Source organism: Somniosus microcephalus, chromosome 26, assembly GCF_052327205.1.
Source record: "Somniosus microcephalus isolate GS21.2 chromosome 26, FLI_Smic_1.0, whole genome shotgun sequence".
NCBI classification, from domain to species: domain Eukaryota; kingdom Metazoa; phylum Chordata; class Chondrichthyes; order Squaliformes; family Somniosidae; genus Somniosus; species Somniosus microcephalus.
Genome location: NC_141012.1, coordinates 51595105 through 51614621, shown reverse-complemented (window position 1 = coordinate 51614621; position 19517 = coordinate 51595105). Strand labels below are relative to the sequence as shown.

Genomic DNA, 19517 nt, shown 5'->3' with positions numbered 1-19517 from the left:
GTCTCTGTGTGTGTCTCAGTGTGTGTCGGTGTCTGTGTCTCGGTGTCTGTGTGTGTCTCTGTGTGTCTTGGCGTGTGTCTGTGTCTGCCTCTGTGTGTGCCTCGGTGTCTGTGTGTCTCGGTGTGTGTCTGTCTGTGTGTGTCTCGGTGTGTGTCAGTGTGTGTGTCTGTGTGTCTCGGTGTGTGTCTGTGTCTTGGTCTGTGTCTGTGTGTCTCGGTGTGTGTCGGTCTGTGTGTGTGTGTCTTGGTGTGTGTCTGTGTGTGTCTCGGTGTGCGTCTGTGTGTGTCTTGGTGTGTGTCTGTGTCTGCCTCTGTGTGTGTCTCGGTGTGTGTCTGTCTCTGTGAGTGTCTCTGTGTGTGTCTGTGTGTGTCTGTGCGTTTCTGTGTCTTTGCGTGTGTGTAAACGTGTATTTAGGGGTTTTGAGTTCAGGACTATTTAAATCTTGTGCCAAACAAAATAGCTGTTGTTGACTTAGTGCCAGATCTGCCCAGTCTGCTATTTCTATTGGAGCTCGTATAAACCTATCTGAGGCGAGAGTTATGCAGATTTAGGAATCATCAACACAGGGCTTCCTGGTAGCCTCGTGGGTGAAGCTGAGTGTAACACTAAATTGTACTGGCTGATGGTACTAGTTTCAGTTCCCAGTCTGTACTGGGGTGGCAGACGGATTGGTGCGAGAGGCCTCAGCTCTCTGGGCCGGAGATGGGTGCGCACTGTCGATAGAAAGCGTACTTTGGTAAGGACATTGGGCCGTGATGCTCTCCGCAGTCAGACAGCCTTCCAACACTCGCACATGCAAAGCTGCCAGAAAAAGCTGCAGGTTTCATGTAAAACTGCTGGGACTTTAAGATCAGCTGTCGGGAAGTCACGTCTTTACAGTTGGTTTGTAACCAGCTGCACGAGCGCTGTGCTGCAAGAGCTGATGGCGCTCGTGTCGGACAATGTCACACCGTGTCGCATTGCAACACAGTGTAACGCCATGTCGTGCAGTGTAACGCTGTGTCACGCAGTGTAAGGCCGTGTCACGCAGTGTAAGGCCGTGTCACGCAGTGTCGTGCAGTGTAACGCTGTGTCACACCGTGTCACGCAGTGTAAGGCCGTGTCACGCAGTGTAAGGCCGTGTCACGCAGTGTAAGGCCGTGTCACGCAGTGTAAGGCCGTGTCACGCAGTGTAACGCCGTGTCGCACAGTGTCGTGCAGTGTAAGGCCGTGTCACGCAGTGTAAGGCCGTGTCACGTAGTGTCGTGCAGTGTAACGCTGTGTTGCGCAGTGTCGTGCAGTGTAACGCTGTGTTGCGCAGTGTCATGCCGTGTAAGGCCGTGTCATGCAGTGTAAGGCCGTGTCACGCAGTGTCGTGCAGTGTAACACTGTGTTGCGCAGTGTCGTGCAGTGTAAGGCCATGTCACACAGTGTCGTGCAGTGTAAAGCCGTGTCGTGCAGTGTAAGGTCATGTCACGCAGTGTCGTGCAGTGTAAGGCCGTGTCAAGCAGTGTCGTGCAGTCTAAGGCCGTGTCACGCAGTGTAATGCTGTGTAGCGCAGTGTCGTGCAGTGTAGCGCAGTGTCGTGCAGTGTAAGGCCGTGTCATGCAGTGTAACACTGTCCTGCAGTGTAACGCCGTGTTGCGCAGTGTCATGCAGCGCCAGGCCGTGTTGTGCAGTGTCATGCAGTGTAAGGCCGTGTAGCGCAGTGTCGTGCAGTGTAAGGCCATGTAGCGCAGTGTAAGGCCGTGTCACACAGTGTCATGCAGTGTAACACTGTCCTGCAGTGTAACGCCGTGTCGCGCAGTGTCATGCAGCGCCAGGCCGTGTTGTGCAGTGTCATGCATTGTAAGGCCGTGTAGCGCAGTGTCGTGCAGTGTAAGGCCGTGTAGCGCAGTGTTAGGCCGTGTAGCGCAGTGTCGTGCAGTGTAAGGCTGTGTCACGCAGTGTAAGGCTGTGTAGCGCAGTGTCATGCAGTGTAAGGCCGTGTAGCGCAGTGTCGTGCAGTGTAAGGCCGTGTAACGCAGTGTCGTGCAGTGTAAGGCCGTGTCGCGCAGTGTAAGGCCGTGTCACACAGTGTCATGCAGTGTAACACTGTCCTGCAGTGTCATGCAGCGCCAGGCCGTGTTGTGCAGTGTCATGCATTGTAAGGCCGTGTAGCGCAGTGTCGTGCAGTGTAAGGCCGTGTAGCGCAGTGTCGTGCAGTGTAAGGCCGTGTAGCGCAGTGTCGTGCAGTGTAAGGCCGTGTAGCGCAGTGTAAGGCCGTGTCACAGAATCACAGAAACCCCACAGTGCAGATAGAGGCCATTTCGGCCCATCGAGCCTGCACTGACACATATCCCACCCGATCCCCGTAACCCCTACACCAACACATATCCCACCCTATCCCTGTAACCCCACGTATTTAATCCCCCTAACACTAAGGGTCAATTTATCATAGCCAATCAACCTAACCCACACATCTTTGGACTGTGGGAGGAAACCGGAGCACCCAGAGAAAACCCACGCAAACACGGGGAGAATGTGCAAACTCCACACAGACAGTCGCCCGAGGCCGGATTCGAACCCGGGTCTCTGGCGCTGTGAGGCAACAGTGCTAACCACTATGCCACCGTGCAGTGTAAGGCCGTGTAGCGCAGTGTAAGGCCGTGTCACACAGTGTCATGCAGTGTAACACTGTCCTGCAGTGTAACGCCGTGTCGCGCAGTGTCATGCAGCGCCAGGCCGTGTTGTGCAGTGTAAGGCCGTGTAGCGCAGTGTCGTGCAGTGTAAGGCCGTGTAGCGCAGTGTCGTGCAGTGTAAGGCCGTGTAGCGCAGTGTAAGGCCGTGTAGCGCAGTGTCGTGCAGTGTAAGGCTGTGTCACGCAGTGTCATGCAGTGTAAGGCCGTGTAGCGCAGTGTCATGCAGTGTAAGGCCGTGTAGCGCAGTGTCGTGCAGTGTAAGGCTGTGTCACGCAGTGTCATGCAGTGTAAGGCCGTGTAGCGCAGTGTAAGGCCGTGTAGCGCAGTGTCGTGCAGTGTAAGGCTGTGTCACGCAGTGTCGTGCAGTGTAAGGCTGTGTCATGCAGTGTAAGGCCGTGTAGCGCAGTGTCATGCAGTGTAAGGCCGTGTAGCGCAGTGTAAGGCCGTGTTGGGCAGTGTCGTGCAGTGTAAGGCCGTGTAGCGCAGTGTCGTGCAGTGTAAGGCCGTGTAGCGCAGTGTCGTGCAGTGTAAGGCCGTGTTGGGCAGTGTCGTGCAGTGTAAGGCTGTGTCATGCAGTGTAAGGCCGTGTAGCGCAGTGTCATGCAGTGTAAGGCCATGTAGCACAGTGTCGTGCAGTGTAAGGCCGTGTTGGGCAGTGTCGTGCAGTGTAAGGCCGTGTAGCGCAGTGTCGTGCAGTGTAAGGCCGTGTTGGGCAGTGTCGTGCAGTGTAAGGCTGTGTCATGCAGTGTAAGGCCGTGTAGCGCAGTGTCGTGCAGTGTAAGGCCGTGTTGGGCAGTGTCGTGCAGTGTAAGGCCGTGTAGCGCAGTGTCGTGCAGTGTAAGGCCGTGTTGGGCAGTGTCGTGCAGTGTAAGGCTGTGTCGTGCAGTGTAAGGCCGTGTAGCGCAGTGTCGTGCAGTGTAAGGCCGTGTTGGGCAGTGTCGTGCAGTGTAAGGCTGTGTCATGCAGTGTAAGGCCGTGTAGCGCAGTGTCATGCAGTGTAAGGCCGTGTAGCGCAGTGTAAGGCCGTGTTGGGCAGTGTCGTGCAGTGTAATCTCTCTATTAAGTTAATCAAGCTGAACCTATCTCAATAGTGTATTGATTATATAAATGATTCGGTTCTTCAAATCCAGCCAATTCCAATGAAAGGAGTTTGTTAAAATGTCGCTCAGCTTGATGCCCCTGCCGTTGCCCTGACTGAGCTGTTGCAGTGATGAGGATGCCCTGTTCATGTTCTCGTGGTGACAGCATGGTCACAGAACTTCTCGATACTCCGGTCTGCAAACCTCGTGCTGAGTCTTGCTGTTTGCTAGAGGTGAGAGGAGCCAAAACGCTATTCCACAGCAAATGCATCTCTAACATTGGAGCAGTACATCTGCCTTCCTGGGTGAAGCGCAGTACACATTGGAACCGAAAGGGGAGAATGGAACGGAATGTACAGGCACAGTGCTCTGTGATCAGATGCAAACTCCGTGTTCTCAGTTTGTTTTGCTTGTGATGGAAAGGGGGAATTCAGTTGCAGAGCGAAACCTGACCATTTCCTGTTTACCCGAGAAGTGTAATGTGACCTGATTTCACCTCGCCCCTGTGTCGATTGTGTGGGGTGTCTTCCAGCTGTTAACTGCGTGTTAGTTTCCACACCCTGACAACGACGGGCCGTATTTCTGGTTTAGAATTGTTTGGTCGACTTATTGATTATTCAGACGGACGCAGGTCTGTCGGGCACGAGGTGAAGCTATCTAATTCAGTATTTGTTTTTTGTTGCGTGTTTTTGCTGTCTTCGCGTGATGCCCCTTTGAGTGACCATTCATGCTGGTGAAGGGAGTAACTGCTGTACATGTGGACAGCAGCAGTCCATCACCGTCACACGCATCTACAGGCATGGCCCATTTCTTTACACAGGTACGGGTTAATAAGCATGCTCAGTTTTAGGGAGCTGTTCAGCCTCTGTGCAGTGCTGATTGCAATCCACTGTCCCCATTCCCTGTCAGAGCTGCACCTTTCATGCTTTGGGAGTTAGTTCCCAGAAGATGGCCAAGTGTCTCAGAATCCTGTGCTAGCTTGTTAATAGTTCCTGAAAGGCCGGTTAATGTACTCAGTCCTGATTTTGAGGCTGGAGCACGCAGTGGGAGATAGTAGCCATGTAGTAATTAACCTGAGCTGTGAGTGTTTGCTTGTGATTCATTTTCCATCTGTGTAATGCAGGAGGATAAAGATAAACACCCAGCAAAGCTACAAACTCACAGAGAGGCAGGTCGGGCATTTGCCCTGCCAATAATGTCGGAGCCCCAGGTTTGATGAGGTAGACGAACTCTCTGGTAAATGCTGGAGCTGTGGAAACGAAAATAAGTGTCTCAGCAATCACAGTGGCTGAGACTGACCTCGTGGTGCTTTGTTCCTGGTGACTCTGGCTGGCTGGTGGACCCTGAGAAGCTGTGCTAGAGCAGCAAACCTGAGGACGTTAAGCAGTGATCTTCTCCAGTTAGACATTTCTCTTCTCTCTCACCCTCTCTCTCACACGCATGCTCGCTCACTCGCTCACACCGGCACTCACTTGCTTTATATCTGGGTCTGGAAAAGAGACATAGAAACTAACATTAGAGTGAGAAGATGTGACAGTGACTTGGGATCCTGGGAATCCTTAACTTGACCTCTAATATCACTTTCAAGTGGAGCATAGCAGCCTTGTGGTGAGTCCCAGTGGTTGGGCAAGGGATGGGAAGCTTGTGTCTTTGTCTCTCCTACTATATCATACACAGATGCCCAGTTCTTTTGCCTTCCCACTGAAGCACAGTACATGTGGGAAAAGTCTGGATCTAGTGTCCCGCCATCTCAGTGCAGTCCTGTGACCTGGCAAAGGACCCGTGTAAAAAAGGGTGAATGCCCTTCATTCAACTGATAGATCCTCCGGATCACCTTTGCAGAATGGGCATCTCGGGCAGGTGAGAGGCTTTAGTTATGAGGAGTGTCTGGAGAAACTGGGCCTCTATTCATTCAAACAAAGCAAGGTCAAGAGGTGAACCAATAGAAGGAGTCAAAATGATGAGGTTTTGATCGTAAAAACTATTTCCACTGGTCAGTCAGTCAGTAACTAAAGGGCATCAATTAAAGACCATCACCAAAAGAGTGAGGGGAGAGGATTGGAGAATGCGTTTATACGCAGAGGGTTGCCAGGTCATGGGACGCCCGACCAGAAACAGTGGGGGAACCAGAATCCATTATAGCTTTTCAAAAAGAAGTGGATAACTATTTGTAAAAAAGGGATATTTGACAGTGTGTGGTGAAAGGGACTAATTGGATTATTTAGAGAGCTGGCACAGATGTGGTAGACACTCGAAGATTTCCCGGGTGATCCCTGTACATGGCGACACTGTCCGCGAAGTGTAATGCCTTGTTTTGCTTTGATGTGCATGAACTGAAGTTTTACTATTTCCCTCTTCTTGTTCTACCTGAGTTTCTCTGCTCCTCTCCTGAAGGTGCTGACTGTTGCTGTGGTACAGCCGCAGAACTGGAGAATGGGCAAGAATCGGAGGAATGGAGAGCTTGCGGAGGGGGGATTCAAGTCACAGAGTTGATGCTGACAGCAAGAGTGGGGGGGGGGGTGCGGGGGTTATGATATGTGCCTGGTTTGGTATCAAGTGGGAACTGGTGGGGCAAGAACACTAAAAGTTGTGCTGGAAAGGGTGGGAAGCTGCAGGAGCTGAGAAGCAGACAGCAGCGAAAGAATTGGGGAGGCCAGTGGCAGGACTTACTGAGAACAAGATGTTGGAATGTGTTTAAATGTGTGGGTGGCCTTTTCTGCATGCCCACCTTTAACCCTGCCCTCATGTATGATGTCCCATCCTGGCTTGTACTTACTTTCTTCACCTCCTCTTCCTACCTCGTCATTGTGTTGGGTCTGAGAAAGCTTTGTTGCTCATTCCTTGATATTTCAAAGTCAAATCTTGTTGGGCTTTGAACCCCAGATGAGCAGCTGTGTCAAAGGCCAGTAACTGTACGAGGTGGTCCACCTGCCTGGCGGGCGGTGGTCCACCTGCCTGGCGGGCGGTGGTCCACCTGCCTGGCGGGCGGTGGTCCACCTGCCTGGCGGGCGGTGGTCCACCTGCCTGGCGGGCGGTGGTCCACCTGCCTGGTGGGCGGTGGAGGCCCTGCAGGGTCTGATCGGCTGGGTAGAAAGAAACAATTTCCTCTGGTGGGGGAGTCCAGAATAAGGGAGCAGAACCTTAAAATGAGAGCCAGGCCATTCAGGGGTGATGTCAGGAAGCACTTCTTCACACGCAGGGTAGGGGAAATCTGGAACTCTCACCCCCAAAAAGCTGTTGAGGCTGGGAAGTCCATTGAAAATTTCATAACTGAGAGTGGTAGATTTTTGTTAGGTAAGGGTATCAAGGGTTACGGACCCGAGGCGGGTAGAGGGAGTTAAGATATAGATCTGCCATGATCTAATTGAATGGCGGAACAAGCTCGAGGGGCTGAATGGCCGACTCCTGTTCCTGTGTAGTAGTGAAAACCACCCTCTGTCCCCGGGACTAAAAGCCTTCATACGCACTTCTGAAGGACAGTGTGATAGCCTCTTGGGCAGGAGCAGAGTGGAAGATGCCATGCGTGTAGGAGGTGGTTATTGTTTATGGTGAGCAGCCGATGCAGTGAATGTCAAGCCCCCGTGTTCCTGGGGAATGCTATACTGCACAGGAGAGCTTACACAAAGAACACAAACCACATACAGGAAACTTTCTGGTATCTGGCACGGACGGGACCGAGCTGGTGCCGGTCGATCAACAATGCCGGAGAATCGAGCGCTATAGTTAAAAGATACGGAGCTCAGCGCTCCGTCTAAAGCAACAAACCGTCTCTGTAGCTTAGCAACAGCTTCAGTTAGACGCTTGCACAGCAAGAAATGAGTAAAAAAAAGTAACTAAAAGTAAAAAAAGTTATCTGAACCGACTGCTGAATTTTGCCGGTTAACCGACATTTCCGGTTATTTAGTGGCCGGTTAATCGAAAGTTTCCTGTATTCAAATTCAAATGTAGGTGCATCGGTAACCAGACTGAGAGCTAAATTAATGGGAATTGCAAAGAATATGTCATCTAAAAGACTGAAAACCCAAATTGTGCCTTTCGGGCACTGGAACAGCAGGAGTTCAGCCTTTAATCACTTTCGTCACTTGCAAAAAAAAAAACCCTCTAAATTTGGTGGATTGACATTTGCATTGCCTGTCAGTATTGGTAAAACACAGAGTGCAGTGATCGGATTAAAATCACTGACAGATTGCTGAAACAAAAGCGAATAAATGTGCGGCTGACCCGAATACAACCTGTCGAATGTAAAAGGCTTTACTGGTTTGTGCGCGGGTCCTCTTGATCTGAGTTGGGTTAGAGGTTCATTATCATAATTAAAGAAGCAGAGGCCAAATAAAGCAGCTATTTGGTGAATATATTATTATTAAAATGCAGCCTGTGTAGTTTTATTAACTGGCTGATCAAATGAAAGGAAATGTTTGGCTAATTCTACTGGAGCTGACTTCCCTAATAACTGTTCTGCTTCATCTCCCTGGGCTATAGTGCAGTGCATAATGAGAGATGGCTCTGCTCCCTGAGCTAGAAGTAAGGAATAGCGTTATAATTTTATCAGTGAAGTTACAGACCCGATATCTGCCCCCCTCCCCACCAGGGCGAAATGCATCACTGGTTCGGAAATAACCCAGTGCCGGAGTTTAACCCTTGGCAGGCCAATCACCTTTAAAATTTTGCCTCTGTTTTCTTGTGCGAAGCTTCCCCAATTTCTGTTGTTGGCTATCAGAATTGGGTGAGTGCGTGGAATCTTGGGCATTTTACTCGGGTGATCAGAACACGTTGGTCTGCACCGTGCCATTTAATTTGTGGCGAGGTCCTGCTGTTAATCCGAAAGGTTTGCTTGCAGTCCCACGTCTTGTGGGTATTCTCAAAGCGGATGAAAGCTACAGGGCACATTCTGTTCTGTAAGATTGCCTTTCGTTATCCATCCACATTGGCTCAACCGGTCCTCGTATTTCAGAACTTCAATTTAGTGTACCCTTTGAAACTGGACTCTGCTCAGAGTCAGCTCCTGATTTTGAAATCCTTATACAAGTTCTGACGTAGAGTCTGAGTTGGATTTTATTTTAAATAGAGAATTGCCGGGGGGAGGTTAAGATGAGCTCAATGCCATGTGCAATTTGTGCGGGGGGGTGGGGGAGGAGAAACTCACAGCCAGCATGGAATCCGCTACCAGAAGCTGAAGCACAGCTTATGTAAGCACAGCGTTTGGCTAAATTGAAAATCCTCAGTTCTGACTGACACTATTGAAATAATTCCTCTTCCAGTTAGAGAAATGAAAAATGATGATTTAGAATAGAAAGTTCAGGTCTAAGCAAAGCTCTGGTCTTCTGGTTTGAAAAGGATATATAATGTGAGAGTTCGGAGTCTGTCTAATAGCCCAACCCTAATAGGCTTCCAGCGCACACAGTCCGTCTGAACAGCGCTGCTGGCTGCTCAGAAGCCAAGCCTCGTTTTTATTTAATGAGTGAATGTCATGTTTGGGATAAAGACTCTTACATGAACTGTTCATGTCCCCACTGAGTGTTTTGAGCAGTGAAATGTCTGGCAGGCACATCATTGCTGCACGTACTGCTGTGTTGCTCTTGGCTGCTGCCGAGCTCCATGCTGTCGGTCCTACTCCTGTGGGACTCTTCCTACTACAGAGCAGCTGCCTGAGCTAAGCAAATTGAGCTGAAACGGGCAGTGCAGAAATGGGTTAACGGGGGAGCTCAGCGACTCGCTCCTAAACAATCTGGACGATCACTGCGAGGGCTGCTCGATACAGGCAACGGATTTTTACAGTTGATCTTTGGCTTTTCAAACCAGCACACGGAGGACGGATATTTTCCTTGCTGTACGGTTCAAGCATTTATCTTGTGCCTGGACATGACTCAAAGCGCTGCTAGACCTCTGCTGGTCTGCATATTGTGAGAGAGGCATTGTTAGGAAGGGTAAGTGCGAGGCTGCAGTGGGATTCTCCCCCTTCAAATGGGAGCTGCTCAGTGCACATTGAGCTTTGATCATTCAGTGCCTTGTTTAGAGAACCTTTTGTTACCGAATAAATGCCCACCATCAGAAGGACAGACACTTTATGCGATCACGCGCTTTTCCTCCTCACTAAGCCCTGTGTTTTGCAAGCGTCTCACAGCCGTCATGGTCGTCCTGCACAGATGATGCAAGGAGCATGCCCATTTCCACAACAGTAACCTGAGGGTGGAGTCGGAAAACATGAAAAAGATTTATTTTTGTCAAATTGCATACAAGTTCCAGCTTTTTTTTGCTCTGGGGCAGAATTGGAAAAGGTACCAAAGGATCTGTAGCAAATGAATGGCTGATCCTGCTCTTTATACTGATTGTGTGCTGTGTGGTTTTATTATATCCTGAAGGGTATGTGTGCGTGAGTGTGTTTTTTTTAAATGGAGCGCGGAATATGTAACGCTTTGGACTGGAGCCTGTGTGTGAATCCGAGGCTCCCTGTAGTGATCAATCCATTTTTAAACATAGATCGGGTCTGACTGGAAATCACTGACTGACGAGATACCCGTATTAGCCAGCTGGTAATGACATCACTGATTGTACCTGTGTCCCTCCCCAGTCCAACTCCCCTAACACAGGCTCCAGTGTAACATACTCCAGGGTCAGCAGTGACAGTCAGGCCCTCATGCGTTATTTACTCGATTGTTTGTCCTTGACCTAACGTGTTTTTTTTATATCTTTCTGTCCCTTCCACCTCCTCTTCCCTCCCCGATCCCTCGGCCTTGTCTAGCTGGCGCTGACAGAGGAGCAGAGTGATGTGAGCAGGAATGGCGCCGACACCAAAGACCTTGTGTTTCTGGTTCAGGTCTCCTGTCAGGTAAGGTTACACAGGCTGTTGGTTATTACTTTAACTAAATGAGCCCCTGTACTGATACGATGACGTGTTAGTAGGGGCAAATAATACAGGACCTGGAAACAGTGAGTGCAAATGGCTGAGAAATGCGCTGGCCTGAATATGTGAAGACGAGGAACTTGAGCAGTGTGGTTAAACCCCTGGACTGGTGCGATACTGCACTGCGCTACCGGGGCGTCTGCCTGCCCGTGGCGGTCAGGCCCTGCAGCCGAGAGATTTTTACCAAATTGCTGCAGCCTTCGCCACTGGAATCAGTGGCCAGACTTGAGCATGGGTTCCAAGTTATACTGAGACCCTCCTTTCCTCCCTTAATCTCTCCCTTCATGTCAGCTCCCCCACCCGTATACACGGCCACCCTCTCGATCTAATCATCTCACGTGGCCTCGCTATCCCTTCCGTGACCATCACCGATAAGGCAATCTCCGACCATTTCCTTATATCGCTCTCTACCCATATTCCCCTTCCCCCTCCTAAGCCCACTTCTTTTCGTATCCGCCCCTGGAAAAAACTCTCCCGCAAGTCGCTAACCACTGCACTTTCTAAATCCCAACTACCTCGCCTCTGGCCTGCAATTCTTCATGACATCTCTGCAGCTACTTGACTTACTAACTCACACCCTCTCCACCACCTTTGATGCCTCTGTCCCCACTGAAATCATTGCACTCTCTCAGCCCAGTCATTCCCCCTGGTGTACCCCTCATCTCCGCTTCCTTAAGCCCAACGTCTTTGGCAGACAATTGGCCTAATCATCCATCATTAGATTTGGCTAGATCGTGTAAAGCACTACCGGGTCTTGTTCTCCATCACTAAAACCACCCAGTACTCTGAGATCATCCAGGACGGCAAAAATAACACCAGGCTTCTCGTCACCATTAACCGTCTTCTCAAACCCCCCTCCCCTGCCTCCTCCTCCCTCACCTGCCTCCTCCTCCCTCACCTGCCTCCTCCTCCCTCACCTGCCTCCTCCTCCCTCACCTGCCTCCTCCTCCCTCACCTGCCTCCTCCCCCCTCCCCTGCCTCCTCCTCCCTCCCCTGCCTCCTCCTCCCTCCCCTGCCTCCTCCTCCCTCACCTGCCTCCTCCTCCCTCCCCTGCCTCCTCCCCCCTCCCCTGCCTCCTCCTCCCTCCCCTGCCTCCTCCTCCCTCCCCTGCCCCCTCCTCCCTCCCCTGCCTCCTCCTCCCTCCCCTGCCTCCTCCTCCCTCCCCTGCCTCCAACTCCCTCCCCTGCCTCCTCCTCCCTCCCCTGCCTCCTCCTCCCTCACCTGCCTCCTCCTCCCTCCCCTGCCTCCTCCTCCCTCCCCTGCCTCCTCCTCCCTCACCTGCCTCCTCCTCCCTCACCTGCCTCCTCCTCCCTCACCTGCTTCCTCCTCCCTCCCCTGCCTCCTCCTCCCTCACCTGCCTCCTCCTCCCTCACCTGCCTCCTCCTCCCTCACCTGCCTCCTCCTCCCTCCCCTGCCGCCTCCTCCCTCCCCTGCCTCCTCCTCCCTCACCTGCCTCCTCCCCCTCCCCTGCCTCCTCCTCCCTCACCTACCTCCTCCCCCCTCCCCTGCCTCCTCCTCCCTCCTCCTCCCTCCCCTGCCTCCTCCCCCTTCCCCTGCCTCCTCCCCCCTCCCATGCCTCCTCCTCCCTCTGCCTCCTCCTCCCTCCCCTGCCTCCTCCTCCCTCCCCTGCCTCCTCCTCCCTCCCCTGCCTCCTCCTCCCTTCCCTGCCTCCCCCCCTCCCCTGCCTCCTCCCCCCTCCCCTGCCTCCTCCCCCCTCCCCTGCCTCCTCCCCCCTCACCTGCCTCCTCCCCCCTCACCTGCCTCCTCCTCCCTCCCCTGCCTCCTCCTCCCTCCCCTGCCTCCTCCTCCCTCCCCTGCCTCCTCCTCCCTCACCTCCAACAATAAATGTGAGGAACTCCTGGACTTCTTTATTAAAAAGATCGACAACATCCGTTCAACTGCTTCTGCTTTCAATTCCCTCCCTTTCCCTAGCCTATAGGATCTTACTTCCTCTCTGTTTACCCCCTGCCCTAACCCTAAATTGGCATATTTCTCTAATTCCTCTCCGATCTCTCCTCTTGCCCTTTCAAAGCTCATCTTGTCAATGAGACCGACCTCCTGCTCTCTCGACCCTATTCCGACTAAATTGCTGACCTCCCAACTTTCCTTCCTGTTAGCGAATATTGTTAATGGTTCTCTCTCCTCAGGCACTGTCCCCCTTTCCTTCAAATCTGCCGTCATCATCCCTCTCCTCAAAAAAACAACTCTTGACCCCTCCGTCCTTGCAAACTAGCGCCCTATCGCCAACCTCCCTTTCCTCTCCAAAGTTCTTGAACATGTTGTTGCCTCCCAAATCTGGGCCCATCTTTTCCAGAGCTCCTTGTTTGAATCCCTCCAATCAGGCTTCCACCCCTGTCACAGTACTGAAACTGCTCTTACCAAGGTCACAAATGACATCCTAATTGACTGCAACAAAGGTAAACTATCCCTTCTCGCCCGTCTGGACCTGTCTGCGGCCTTTGACACGGTTAACCAAACGATTCTGCTCCAAGGCCTCTCCACCGTTGTCAAGCTGGATGGGACCACACTCGCCTGGTTTCATTCCTATCTTTCCAGCCGTAACCATAGAACCACCTGCAGCGGTATCTCTTCCCGATCCCGCACTGTCGCCTCTGGTGTCCCCCAGGTATCTATCCATGGCTCCTTCCTATTTCTCATCTACATGCTGCCCCTCGGTGACATCATCCAGCAACACGACGTGAGTTTTCACATGTACACTGATGATACCCAGCGCCACCTCTCCTCCACCTCTCTCGAACCCTCCACCATCTCTATACTATCAGACTGTTTGTCCGACATCTAGCACTGGGCGAGTAGAAATTTCCTCCAGTTAAGTAGCGGGAAGACCGAAGCCATTGCCTTCAGTTCACGCCACAAACTCCGTTCCCTTTCCACTGATTCGATCTCTCGCTCCGGCAACTGTCTAAGGCTGACCAAGTCTGTTCGCAACCTTGGTGTCATATTTGATCACGAATTGCGCTTCCTACCTCATATCCGTTCTATCACTAAGACTGCCCATTTCCACCTTCGTAATATCGCCCGGCTCCGCCCTTACCTCAACTTATCTGCTGCTGAAACCCGTTATCACCTCTAGACTTGACCATTCCAATCCACTCCTGGCCGGCCTCCCTATTTCTACCCTCCATAAACTTGAGGTTATCTAAAACTCGGCCGCCCGTGTCCTAACTCGCACCGAGTCCCGCTCACCCATCTCCCCTGTGCTTGCTGACCTACATTGGCTCCCAGTGTAGCAATGCCTCGATTAAAAAATTCTCATCCTTGTTTTCAAATCCCTCCATGGCCTCGCCCCGCCCCGCCCCGCCCCATCTCTCTAAGCTCCTCTAGCCCTATAATCCCCCTAGACTGCGCTCTGCCTATTCTGGCTTTTTGAACATTCCCGATTTTAATCACTCCACTGTTGGCGGTCGTGCCTTCAGCTGTCTTGGTCCTAAGCTCTAGAATTCTGTCCCTAAATCTCTCCGCTTCTCTTTCTTCCTTTAAGACGCTCCTTAAAACCTATCTCTTCAACCAAGCTTTTGGTCATCTGCCCAAACCTCTCCTTATGTGGCTCTGTGTCAAATTTTGTTGTTTTTTGATAACAAGCACCTTGGGACATTTTATTGCATTAAAGGTTGAGACTAGGTCCACTTAGCTCTTCCATCTCTTGCTGATGTCTGCATGGAACGCTACATTAATATTGCTTTTTACAGATCAATAGAACCTTGGTTAGACCACACTTGGAGTACTGTGCACAGTTCAAGTCTCCATATTATAAAAAGGATATAGAGGCGCTGGAGAAGGTAGAAAAACAGTTTACAAGGGTGATACCAGAACTGAGAGGTGTTCAAGCCTTTGCTGATAGGTAGAACAGGCTGGGGCTCTTTTCTCTCGAGAAGGAAATGCTGAGGGTGATCCGATAGAGGTCTTTAAGATTATGAAAGGGTTTAATAGGGTAGATATCGAGAAAGTGTTTCCATTTGTGGGGGAGTCCAAAAACAGGGGCCATAAATCCAACAGGGAATTCAGGAGAAACTTCTTTACCCGGAGAGTGGATAGGATGTGGCACTCGCTCCCACAGGGAGCAGTTGAGGTGAATAGTATAGATACAGTTAAGGGGAAGCTAGAGAAGCACATGAGGGAGAAAGGAATAGAAGGTTATGCTGATAGTGTTGGATGAGGAGGTGTGGAGGAGGTGGGTGTGGATCATAAACACAGACGTGAGCCAGTTGGGCCGAATGGCCTGTTCCTGTGCTGTACATTCGATGTAATAGAGAGTCTCTCTTACTCTGTCCTTATGTCTCTGCTTTTCTCCCTGTATTTTTCTCTCATTTTCTTAATTTCTGTTTCTCGTACAATGTTTCTGTTAGTCTCCCTTTTGTTCACTCTGTCTGCTACACTTTTCCTTTCTGTATTTCTCCTTTTCTCTCTTATTTTCCCTCTTTCTGTCCCTCTCTTGAACAAATACAGGAAAAGGGCCGGGGAATTGGATTACAGTAGCACTATGATTCCAGGCGCTATCCAATTCCTCTGTTACGATTAGGACCTGCTTTCAAAACACTATATGTTCTCATTCAAAAAGAAGTTTCCTAAAGCAGGCGTCTGCCGCCGCCCCCCACCCCCCCAAGCTTTTCCTTATGTGTAAGGTGATGTGAATACTACACCTCCAAGTTAATAACTCACAGTTGTACCATTGGGATTGACGCCGGGAATATTATTAGTTGCCCACTGCATACTGCTGCTCCAATAAGTGGGAAAAAAATACATTGAAGATCATTCAATTCAGGCTAAAACTGCTAATTAGGTTTATTAGAAGAAAATAATATACAAAAAGGCAAGTTAAGTCAGCAGATAAAACAACAATACAGTGCTTAATTCATTTTCTGAAAACAAGTTAACGGTTCTGAATTCTTGAAGTGCTTTCTCGGAATCCTTTAAATGACTTTTGATGAGCTCTTTTGTGAAGTGTACAATTCTGTGTTTGCGGAGTTCTGTTTCACCACAGCCCCCGGAAATATGGATGAACTAAATGTAACAGTAAGTACAGGAAGCTTCGCACATCTCAGATCAAGAGGATTTTTTTCCCTCACTAAACAGAATTTTTTTCAAGCAGCCTCTGATCCTTTTTCAACAGGCAGGAAACAAAGTTTTTAATCAATTATATCTTGAGGCAGAGAGAACATGAACTGCTGGCTTTGACACTTGGGTGGATTTTGAATCTAACACTTCAGGGCCTAAGCGATCATAATGTGTCTCCTCTCAGTGCCATATATTAATATTTCACGAGGCTGAGGTGTTCAGCCAACTACTTGCAGCCCGATGAGGTACTGCTTGCTGCCAAAGGTGTAAACAAAGGAGGGCAGGCCCTCGCTTGCTCTTCAGTGTCAAATGCAGCCATTGTGTGTATTTACTCACCTACAGACCCTCACATCAAGCCAAAGTACAGGGAAAATCATCCGAAACAGCAGCTGTGGATGGTTTCTATTTTAAACACCCCAGTGCTTATGCCCAGCTACTATTCAAATGAGGAGCTAAAGTATGGAATATTTTATGATTGGAAACCAGGCTGATTCCTGCTTCCATCACATGCCCCTGGTGCACTGTCTCTCACTCCAGCAATCTTGCTGCATCCTATTCATCCACCTCTCTTTCCCAATGGCTTCCACAGCCTCAATCTCTCTTTGAAAGTCGTCCTTACATTCTCTGTCTTTCAAATCTTGCTGATTTGAGATTAGTAACTAAACAAAAAATTGAAGGGAATGTAAGAAGAGCCAAATATACGTCACCTCTCTCCTCCCTGAATGGGTCTTGCTGCTGCCCTGCAGAATGGTCTGGGTAAAATTGTTTTGGGATCCAGCATTTGGGAACCTCTAGACTAAGCCAGAGATAGTGTTGTGGCACATTCTGTAAACCTCACACTGTATGCTTTGGGATTTGGTGCTCAACACAAGATAGATTCAGAGATGCATACAGGTCTGTAAGGATGATTCCATACATGGTAGACCTTGGAACAACTATCACTCTCCCCTCCAGTGACCTACAAAACAACCAGAGAAAGGAAAGTTCTTATTGATGGTGGTACTCGGAGACAGTAGGCTCCCGAGCTATGGAAATTGGTCCACGTTGTCGTGGATTTTGATAATCGGGGGGCAGTACTGTGTGGCGGGGGCAGGTTGGTAGAGGATCTTTGTCTTACGGATGTTTAGTGTAAGGCCCATGCTCTCGTACGCTTCGGTGAAGGTATTGACGATGGTTTGGAGTTTGACCTCCGAGTGAGCGCAGACGCAAGCGTCGTCTGCACACTGTAATTCGACGACAGAGGATGGGACGATCTTGGATCTGGACTGGAGGCGACGGAGGTTGAATAGTTTCCCATTTGTTCTGTAAATTGGCTGAGTATGTTATAGACAACTGAATAGTGGGAAAATTAAGAATGAGCTATATAGGCAATTTTAAGAGCTTTGCAGTAATAAGATTTGTAATAAATGGATGGTGTGGGTGAAGTGGAGTGGAGCGGTGTGAGGTGGGGGAGTGGAGTGATGTGAGGTGTGGAGTGGTGTGGGGAGTGGAGTGAGGTGGGGGAGGGGAGTGATGTGAGGTGGGGGAGGGGAGTGAGGTGGGGAGTGGAGTGAGGTGGGGGAGGGGAGTGATGTGAGGTGGGGGAGGGGAGTGAGGTGTGGAGTGAGGTGGGGGAGGGGAGTGATGTGAGGTGGGGAGTGGAGTGAGGTGGGGGAGGGGAGTGAGGTGGGGGAGGGGAGTGATGTGAGGTGGGGAGTGGAGTGGGGTGGGGAGTGGAGTGAGGTGGGGGAGGGGAGTGATGTGAGGTGGGGAGGGGAGTGAGGTGGGGAGGGGAGTGAGGTGGGGGAGGGGAGTGATGTGAGGTGGGGGAGGGGAGTGATGTGAGGTGGGGGAGGGGAGTGATGTGAGGTGGGGAGGGGAGAGGAGTGCGGTGGGGGAGAGGAGTGAGGTGGGGGAGGGGAGTGAGGTGGGGGAGGGGAGTGATGTGAGGTGGGGGAGGGGAGTGAGGTGAGGTGGGGGAGGGGAGTGAGGTGGGGTTGGGGAGGGGAGTGGGGTGGGGGAGGGGAGTGGGGTGGGGTAGTGGAGTGAGGTGGGGGAGTGGAGTGAGGTGGGGAGTGGAGTGAGGTGGGGAGTGGAGTGGGGTGGGGGAGGGGAGTGAGGTGGGGAGGGGAGTGAGGTGGGGGAGTGGAGTGAGGTGGGGTGGGGGAGGGGAGGGGAGTGGGGTGGGGTAGTGGAGTGAGGTGGGGGAGGGGAGTGGGGTGAGGTGGGGAGGGGAGTGGGGTGGGGGGGGGAAGTGAGGTGGGGAGGGGAGTGGTGTGAGGTGGGGAGTGGAGTGGTGTGAGGTGGGGGAGTGGAGTGGGGTGGGGTACATTCTTGGTGCTCCTACACCATTGTGATATTTAAAAAGGAACTCCTCATGGCTTCAGATAGAGAAGGGGGGGGGGGTGGGGGTGCTAAAATCTGGGGGTGCGACGGCACAGGGACCTGATCAGACCAGTGGAGAATGAACACTTGAGACCAGGCACTGGAGGGCAACTAGTACCCCAGCGAGATTCTGTGCCTTTAGGGGAATATCCGCTGAGCCCTAAATTTTGCTTCTAAATCAATTTGTAAAATACACAGATCGATAATCTGTAAATGGGGAGAGTCATAAATCAAGAGAATCTGTTAGATTTCAGGGCACAGGAAGAGACTATTAGTGTATTTATAATACTGCTTTTCTATTTAGGGAATGAATATGTTCTTGAAGGCAAAGTAACGTCTCGGAGACGGGGTATAATCTGTGCACAGTCCCGTGATAAACATATATAAAAATGAACTCTTGCCTCTTTTTATAAATGTAAATTTTCTGCTCTCCATGGAGATTTGTCAGTTTTCTGCCTCACTGCTAGTACCACCCATTGTGCCTTAGATAACTCTTTGATTCAATGTTGGCGCGGCTTTAGACTGGCCTTGGAGCTGATGCAGAGCCCTTTGACCCTGGGAAAGCTTGCTGTCAGCTGGGGGTGTGGATTCAAGCTCCTCCTGGCCTTGTGTTGCTACTCTCATCAAATCAGGGTGAAGGATAATAAAACTTTTTTTAGTTATATTAAGAGAATAAGGAAAACGAGGGATTGAGTGGGGCTACTGAGAGTGGGATCGGGTGAGGACAGGACAACTGATGCGACACAAGCTGCAAAAGTGCCGAATAAGTTTTTTGCCTCAGTCTTTACCAAGGAGACAGGAGTAAATAGCTTACTTGATGTGGAAAGGGAACTCCAGGGCGTTGCAGAGATAAGTTGTGACATTATTCACATTACTACCAGTACGGTTGCTGAACAGCTGTGCAAACTTAAGTTGAATAAATCTCCGGGGCCGGATAAGATGCATCCGAGGATGCTAAAGGAAATAAGGGAGGAAATTGCAGGAACTCTGGCACAAATCTTCCAGAAATCACTGAATACTGGAGAGGTGCCTGGGGACTGGGGAAAGGCAGATGTTACTCCTATTTTTTTTTTTAAAAAGGTCACAAAAGTGACCCAGGAAACTACAGACCATTGTGGGCAAAGGTATGGAACCCTTATTAAAGATAAGATCATGGGAGCGTCTGGATAGAAATGAAATCATAAAAGATGGCCAGGTATGGGTTCCTGAAGGGGTGGGCTCGTCAATCTGATTGATTGATTTTCTTTGAGGGTGTGACGAAGGCGCTCGATAGGGGTAAGGGAGTGGATGTGGTGTACTTGCATTTCAGTAAGGCCTTTGATATAGTTCCTCTGGAAAAGCTGGTGCTGGAAATAAAAAAAGTGGGAATCAGTGGAAATGTTTTACAATGAATACGTAATTGGTTGACTGATAGACCCCAGAGGGTGGTGGTACAGA

At 50.7% G+C, this 19517-nt stretch overlaps 1 protein-coding gene across 3 annotated transcripts in view; it reads left to right on the top strand.

Annotated features, from left to right (window-relative positions):
• Positions 1-19517, top strand: part of arhgap32b (Rho GTPase activating protein 32b) — a 646854-nt gene that overhangs the window by 409170 nt on the left and 218167 nt on the right. For all 3 annotated transcript variants that reach the window (XM_085968179.1, XM_085968180.1, XM_085968181.1), the window contains one exon: positions 10479-10565. In XM_085968179.1, coding sequence (XP_085824305.1) covers positions 10479-10565 — 87 coding nt within the window. The remainder of the gene's footprint in view (positions 1-10478; positions 10566-19517) is intronic.